Raw genomic sequence first — 7,788 nt, forward strand, 5'->3', positions numbered from 1 at the left:
GGGGGGAGAAAGCGGTGGCCGGCCGGGGTGGGGTGGGGTGGAGAAAGCGGCAGCAGACGGGTGGGAGAAAGCAGCGACTGGCAGGTGGGCTTGTGGGGGAGAAAGCGGAGGGGATGGGGACTAGAGGCGCAGATGACCTGCGCCTGGTTCAGCTAGTACATGATTACAATAATTATAATTGAAGGACAGCCATGCAGTTTTTTGCAGCATTTTAAAACAAGGGAGGGTTGATCAACCTCTCCTCAGTGAATTTACGTTACTACTAAAGTGAATGTTTATATACCGTTTTTCAACAAAAGCTGTCAAAGTGGTACTCTCTTTCCCTCTCTGTGCCCGAGACCCTGCACAGCTATTGCCAATCAGAGCCAGTAATACTGGGGTAGGTGGCTAATGGCCAGACTCAAGGGAAAGCACTTCTGTATGCTCCCAGGTGATCTTTCCCCTCCTTTCACAAGGACTGGAACTAGATACTATATTATCTTCAAATTCATAGGACCATAGGAAGCTGCCATACACCAAATCAGACCACTGGTCCATCCAGCTCAATATTGTCTGCACAGATTGGCAGCGGCTTCTCCAAGGTTACAGGTATTTTGAACCTTTTGCATGCAAGCATGAAAATGCTCTTCCCAGAGCGGCCCTGTCCCCTAAGGGGAATATCTTAATAGTGCTCGCACATGTAGTCTCCCATTTGAGTGCAAAGCAGGGCGGACCATGCTTAGCAAAGGGGGCAATTCATGACTGCTACTACAAGATCAGTCCTCCTTAATTTTCCTCTGTCTCCAACCCCCCTGGCCATATGCTTTGAAGGCCAATTATTTTGTGGGCAGAGGCAAGGAAAAATCAAACAAACTTGCTGATCAGAAAATATGTGCTGTATTGCTGGAGGACAGGTGAGAAAGAAAGACCCAGCCAAACCAGAATTCCAGAGACAGTCAAAAGTTACAGGCTACAGCCACACACACACACACACACGAAAGGAGTCGTAACCTCTAGGGCATAGCTGTTGTGTATCTCACCAGATTTTAGAGTAACCACAGAAGGCTACAATACAGAAGAGATATGGAAAAAGTATATATATTTAAAGCAGGAAACAAACAACATGTAGACTTTTTACAAATCGCTATGGTACACAGCATTGCTGGGCAGATTTCCATTTCAGGGCTTTTTGAAATACAGCCAGCACTTTGGGGCCCTTCATCTTCTTGGAAAGTGTTTTGTTCCACATCTCTTGTGATGAATGCTCTGCTCAGTTCTTTTCTTTCTTTGCCCAGTTCAGTCCAGAGTACCTAGACCCCAACCCCCAAGAAAGCAAACCTCTGAGAGTTGCAGAGAAAAAGTATGTGAGTCACGAACAACAAGGATTGACATGGATACTGTTGTACAGACTGTATTAGCCTGCTCGAAGCAGCAGAATGAGATGGGAGAATTCCAGGAGTCAAGGAGGGGCTGTACCACTTTGGGCTGCGGGTGGGAGAGGCTGCTTTTGAATGCTCCCAGAAGTCAACATATTTCCTGCAAGTAAAGATCTAACAAAGGGCTGCAGAACTTCATTCCTCCAGTTGTTGTTGGACTCAAACTCCTTAGCCACAGTGACCAATAGTCAGGGATGATGGGAGTTGTAGTCCAACATCTGTGGGAGGGTCGAAGTTGTGTAGCCCTTATCTAACACATCAGGGGGAGAGAGACTAAGCCAATCTGTTCCTTGCTGTGCTGGCTTTATTATGAATTTTTACTCATCATGCTTTTAGCCCGCTTCACAAGCAACATGTCTCCCATAGCAGCTTATAATGAAAATCCAACGTGAGGAACAATATATAAGAAATAGGAATGTAAATGTCCATCTCTTCTGGACTGTAACACTGGAAGAGGTCATAATCCAGGTTTCAGGCCCTTCCCCAGGGGCAGGGGTTGAACCCACAGCAGCAGTCCTGAAAGGGTTTTTTTAAAAAACAAACAAACACACACACCGGAATATTAAAAAATGTAATCCCCACCTGCACCTTCAAATGGTACAGTCCATTCTACCACTTCAATACTCTACCACTTCATTCCCACCTTTTTCTGCTGCAATCATAGGGCAGGTCTTCACTCTTTTATCGCCAGAGTGAGAGATCTGGAGTTGTGGTGTGCACAAGATCTTGTCTTAGGGAAGGGTCTGAATTAGACCTCTTTTCCTTATAGCAAAGCAGCAGCGAGAGAAGGGAGCAGGAGAAATGTACAGTAAAATAACGGCAGGTTTTTCAAAGGTACCACATTGCCACACAGATACTCCCATTGCCAAAAGCAGACAGCCAGCTCACTACTTTGAGCTGTGGCCCACATCAAATAGCCCACCAAGTTTTGACACCCAAATGCTCACACACCCACATGAAACACAGCTAAGGCCAATGGAGAACCCAATCCAGACATCCGTCAAAGGCAGAGCTCTTGCAACTTTTCAGTCAGTTCTATGCCATACAGGCCTGACTGGGTTAAGCAGAAAGCCTCCATCATTAGTGGAGCCCCAGTTTTACTGCTCTGAAGTTCAGATTGATGTAATAGCGGATTATGGGTACAATAAGACAGAGACACAGCATAGAAGAGAGAAATCGAAACCTCACCTTCCAAAAATGCAAACTCATCTATTGCTTCAATGGCATTATCTGCAACAGGAAAACACAAAAGTCCTGTGTTTTTTAAAAAATAAATAAGCAAATAAATAAATAAATAAAATCAGAACACAGAAATCTCTACTTCCTGGGTTGCTGCTGGAGAATTATATAATATACAGCTGCTACAGACGTTCTGGCTACTTAGGTCAAATGAATGCCTGAAATGAAGTCTCTTATCTCCATCCCCTCCTCACAAATCCTATCTGCTCTTCCTGCCAATAACACCCCACATTCCTAGTCCCTGTGCAAGGTTTCATTTCCTGCTGCCACTCTGTATCATATCTTGGGTTCATTGCCCCCATCTTGCATTCCTAACACAGCACAGAACCCTTTCTGTCCAATATCCCTGTGAGGTTCTTCTTAGATTCACACTACACTGAAACCACACTGTTCATCAACATTCTGTTCCTGACACATTCACTCTGATCAATCACCATGCTTGTGATGCACAAAAGCACAGCAACTCAGAGGAAACCAGTGTTCCCAGATGTTGTTGATTGCAACTCCCAGCATTCTCAGCTGCAGTGGCCTTTGGCTGGGGATTATGGGAGTTGTAGTCCACAACATCAGGGAATTCCTGTTACAGGGAACACTGAGGGGGAACAGATGAAGATTGCCACTTCACATGGATATTGCTCTTTCACACTCTTGCGACAGCAGGACACAAGATTCCTGTAGCTTCTGCTGGCCATCCCCTTCATAATGTTGCCATCTGGTCCTCTCCTTCCACCTGCTATTGGAATGTGGGCTGCACTGCAGGTAGGAAAGGGGTGGACAGAAGGACCAAGAAGGGAATGTGTGGGAGTTGCAGCTGTCTCCAACTTTAGGGACAGAACTGAAAGGGCTATTGACCAGCATCTGGGTGGTGATGACAAGGCAATTGCTCCTTGTTCTGCAAGACCTTATTTGCTGCCATCACAAATCCATTTCTCAACCAAGCAATATTATCCATTCTGCAGCAGCAGGACATAGTAGTGGGAAGAGGAGAATGGGCTTCCTACCTAGGTCTTTTCTTTGGAGAGTTTTCCTTTTTCCTTGCTGTGCGTATACATAGGCATCTTTTGCAATGGTTTCCACAAATAACTCCTGCAGGATTGAGGAAGGAAAAAAGAGAATCGGTGTCATCAGCTTACAAACAGACAACTTGATTCAGTGGAAGAAGTCATTGCTGTCTCAAGAATGACCAACCTACAGCCTAAGAAAATGAAAACTGCAATCCTAGGCACATCTACCTGGGAGTAAGCCCCAATGAATATGGTGAGATTTACTTATGAGTAAACATACACAGGATTGTGCTCCACATACTTATTTTTATTTTATTTATTGTTAAATTTATATACCGCCTTTCATTAAAACAATCCCAAGGCGGTTCACACAAAAATTAAAAACAAGACTATAAAAATGACAATTAAGATATTAAGCTAAAATATATTTATTTTATAAATATATACATCTCACTGGATGTAGTGGCAGTCCCACTATACACAATGGGCAACATTCAGAGTAAGATACTCATGATTAAGTACCATTGAAATTAATGAGACTTCTGCTAGTCAGAACTATCAGTCCTGTTAAATCATGACTAACTAGCCTGCATGTTGCTCACTGTTTTTAATTTCTTCATATTACTTTAATTATAAACAAGGTATGTTTCTGCAGCTATTCATATTGTTAATAATGAGATAATAATAACAATAAGTTAAGATACAAGGGGTATTTTTTTGCTAAGGAAGTATGAAGACCAGGAAAAACACACTTAAATTGCATATTTAAGTTTATACTTTTCTCCCCCCCCCCCCAATCTCCTGCATCTTTTTCTATATATACAACCTCATATATTTCATGGTTCAGTCCCTGCCTGGCAGCATCTCCAGGAAGCCTTGGGAAAGATCCCTGAGCCTGAAACTGTGGAGAGCCATCGCCAGTCAATACTGAGCCAGATGAACCAATGGTCTGACTCAGTAGAATGAAGCTTCATACAGGCAAGAGGCCACAGCTCAGTGGCAGAGCCCTGGCTTTGCATCAGAAAGTCCCAGGTTCAATCACTGGCAGCATCTCCAGTTAGGGATGGGGAAGATCCTTTTCGCCCCAAATCCCGGAAAGCCACTGCCAGTAGAAAATACTGAGCTAGGTGGATCAAGGGTCTGATTCAGCAGAAGGAGGTTTCCTATGTTCATTGGCAGCATCCATAGTGGTAGATACCTTTATATCACTATAGAGCCTGCTTTGCACATTGAAGGCTCCAGGTTTATTTTCCTAAAGGGAAAAGCATATCAAGGTCCAAACCAGTTTCACAAAAACTGCATGGAGCTGTTACCTCTATGTGTGCCATGGTAGCTCATGGGATGCACAGCAGTCTATCTCCAAGGGCCAAGGGACAGCCATCACTTTATGGGTCCCAGGTTCGAGCCCCGGCAGTGTTTTAGCAGCTAGGAAAGACCTCCGTCTGACATACTGGAGAGCTGCTGCTAGTCAGTGCAGACAATCCTGAGCTAGGTGGATCAGGGGTTAGACTCAGTAGAAAGCAACTTCCTATTAACAATTTGGACAGGGTCATGTACTGATTTTGCTTCTTGAAGGTCCCTGGCTCCACCCTTCACGAAAGCCCCAGAGAGGACAAGGAAAGACCTTTCTTTGCCTACAATCCCGGAGAACCGCGGCCAACCAGTACAGGCAACCGTGAGCTCCAGGGGGCCGGACTCGCCACGGGCAGCACCTTCCAAGCGGACTTCCCTCCTGGGCACCACCGATTGGCCAGAGGCGGCCTCAGCTCTCGCACGAGTGGCCCCGCCCCGAAATCCCGTCACCCACCGCGGCGCGGGCCAAGATGAAGACCGCCTCCTGGCTGGCCAGGCTGACGTCTGGGTCGGCCTTGACCAGCGCTCTCACTCTCGCGAGGGGCAGCCGCGCTGGACGGGGGATGCTCGGCGCGGGAGGGGGGACGGTGCCTGCTGCTGCTGCTGCCGCCGCCGCTGTCGCCCCACCACTGCTTGCCGTTGCCACCACTGCCGCCGCCTCAGAATCTTCCGCTGGCGCGGCACTCGTTGCTTCAGCAGCTCCTGATGCCGCCGCCGCCGCCGCCGCCATTTCGGCTCCGGGTTGTCAATCAGGCCGCCGCGTCCCGCCCCGGCCTCAAGGCCACGCCCCCTCGTCGTCTCGGCTGCCGTCCTGACTGTCATCGGGGCAAAAGCCTCGCCTTCGCTTATAATAAAGCCACGCCCCTCGGTGCTGCACATGGCTATTCGCGGGATGTCAATCCGGACGAAAAAGTCTTGCTTTCCTCTTCCTTGCCGCCATTTGGGCTGTCAATCAGAGGTCAAACGTTGGGGAATCACACCGCCCAGTGTTGCATTGGCTTATAAACAGAAAACTAAAAATTGGGACATAGTAGTACAATCAACCATTAATAATGAATACAGTAATAACAAGATAAATTGTTTTTAGCCATCCCATAACAAATTGTTCTCTGGGTAGCTCACAACACGGCATTAAAACATGAAATCACCCCGCCCCCCCCCCCCAAAAAAAACCCAGTACAAAACAATTTAAACACTTTTAAAAAGTCAGTTTAAAAAATAAAAGTCTTGAATGAACAGAAAGGTTTTTACCTGGCATCTAAAAGAACAAAATGATGATGCCAGGCAAATCTCACTGGTGAGGTTGTTCCATAAACGGTGCAACCACTGAAAAGGCTCTGCCACCCATCTCACCTCGTTTGGCAGGGGCACTCGGAGCAGGGCCTCCGAAGAAGATATTAAGATCCGAGTCAGGACATAGGGGTAGTGTTGGAATATTCTGGCTTTCCAGATCTGGGTGCCTAATTTGCATATTATGTAAATTGGCTTGAAAATACTTTTTGAGCAGAATAGTGACTGCATGTTTTGCTCCATAACTCTGCTTCTACAAGGGCTAGAGCTTAGCTTTTTTAAAAAGAAGAAGAAGAAGCTGAAATCCAGGTGAATCTGGGTGGGCTAAGCAATCTTTGTGAGACACTTAAAATCCGGTTGAAACCATGAATTTTGGGGGGCATGGCAGCTCCACATATGGGGCAAGGTGCTCTCTCAGGTAACAAGCCATTTAGGGCTTTAAAGTTTAAAACCAGCACTTTGAATTCAGCCCGGAATTGGATTGGGCCCAATTCAATAATAATTATAATAGTTGGTTGCTCAAATAATACTTAGCAGATTTCCAGGGCTTACTTTTAAAAAATCTGGTTTAATTAAAGCACTTTTAAATATGCATCATAATAAACAAGCTCAAGCAACTGACAATATGGTGCACCAGGTGCACTTTAAAAAGGACACATTTGCTAAAAAAAAAATGACAACCACTTGGCTGCTGGGAGCTTTTGAGAGTTCAAATGTGGTTAGACTATAACTTCCATCATCGTTTGCCAGCTAAAGGCCATTGTGGCTGGGAAAGATGGCATTTGTCCAGATATAGACATCTGGGGACACAAGCACTGAGGGCAGCCCCACCCAGGGTAAGATTTGGGTTAGGGTTAGGGTTAGCCCCATTGCTGCCACTGCAACCATCCGTTGCTCATCCTGGCCGCCCATCCTGCTTCCCTTTGCCAGGCTGTGTCATGGTCTAATGATGTCACTGTGCTGGTGTGAGCCGGCACCTTGTCATTATTAGAGTGTGTAGCAGCTGACCAAGGGAGGCAGAGGGAAGAAGATGCAAGACCCGTGAACAAAAAAACAAAGGTGAAAAATAATAAATAATGAAAGAATGAATAACCAGCCAGGATCTTCATCAGGGTCTGGTTCCCATTAGAACAAGACAAAAGTAGAACAGCATTTCTTATACAATCAAATGTCTCCAAGCATGTTAAAGCCTCAGGGTTTATGCTTGGAGACATTTGATTGTATAAGAAATGCAATCAAATCACGGGTGGCTGTCATGATTTTCCTGCATATACTGGTTTCTCATCTTCTTGCATCTTCTTCCCTCTCCTGTTCCATGGACCCCCGTTTTTTTTCCTTGACCAAGGAATGGAGGCTGGCAGCAGCAACCAACAGGTGGGGGGCCATTATGGCAGGCGGGCCCCATGCCCGGCAGCAGCTTGACAACTTTGTGGGTGTTCAGTATCCAGGTTCCCCAAGAGGCAGAGCATAGGGGTGGGGTGAGAGCA

General features: G+C 46.2%; 1 protein-coding gene across 2 annotated transcripts; it reads right to left on the bottom strand.

Moving 5' to 3' along the window:
• Positions 1–1,061: 1,061 nt before the first annotated feature.
• Positions 1,062–5,816, bottom strand: POLE4 (DNA polymerase epsilon 4, accessory subunit). Of its 2 annotated transcripts, none has more exons than XM_053287917.1 (4): positions 5,466–5,816; positions 3,656–3,740; positions 2,604–2,669; positions 1,062–1,289 (listed from the first exon to the last, which is right to left on the bottom strand). In XM_053287917.1, the coding sequence occupies exons 1-4, from the start codon at positions 5,739–5,741 to the stop codon at positions 1,276–1,278; spliced, it is 441 nt and encodes a 146-aa protein (XP_053143892.1). In that variant the 5' UTR covers positions 5,742–5,816; the 3' UTR covers positions 1,062–1,275. The 2 variants fall into 2 exon arrangements, with proteins under 2 accessions (XP_053143892.1, XP_053143893.1); XM_053287918.1 differs by having other exon boundaries at positions 2,604–2,645; positions 5,466–5,810.
• Between the last annotated feature and the right edge of the window lie 1,972 nt (positions 5,817–7,788).

This window comes from Hemicordylus capensis, chromosome 2 (assembly GCF_027244095.1).
Source record: "Hemicordylus capensis ecotype Gifberg chromosome 2, rHemCap1.1.pri, whole genome shotgun sequence".
NCBI lineage: Eukaryota > Metazoa > Chordata > Lepidosauria > Squamata > Cordylidae > Hemicordylus > Hemicordylus capensis.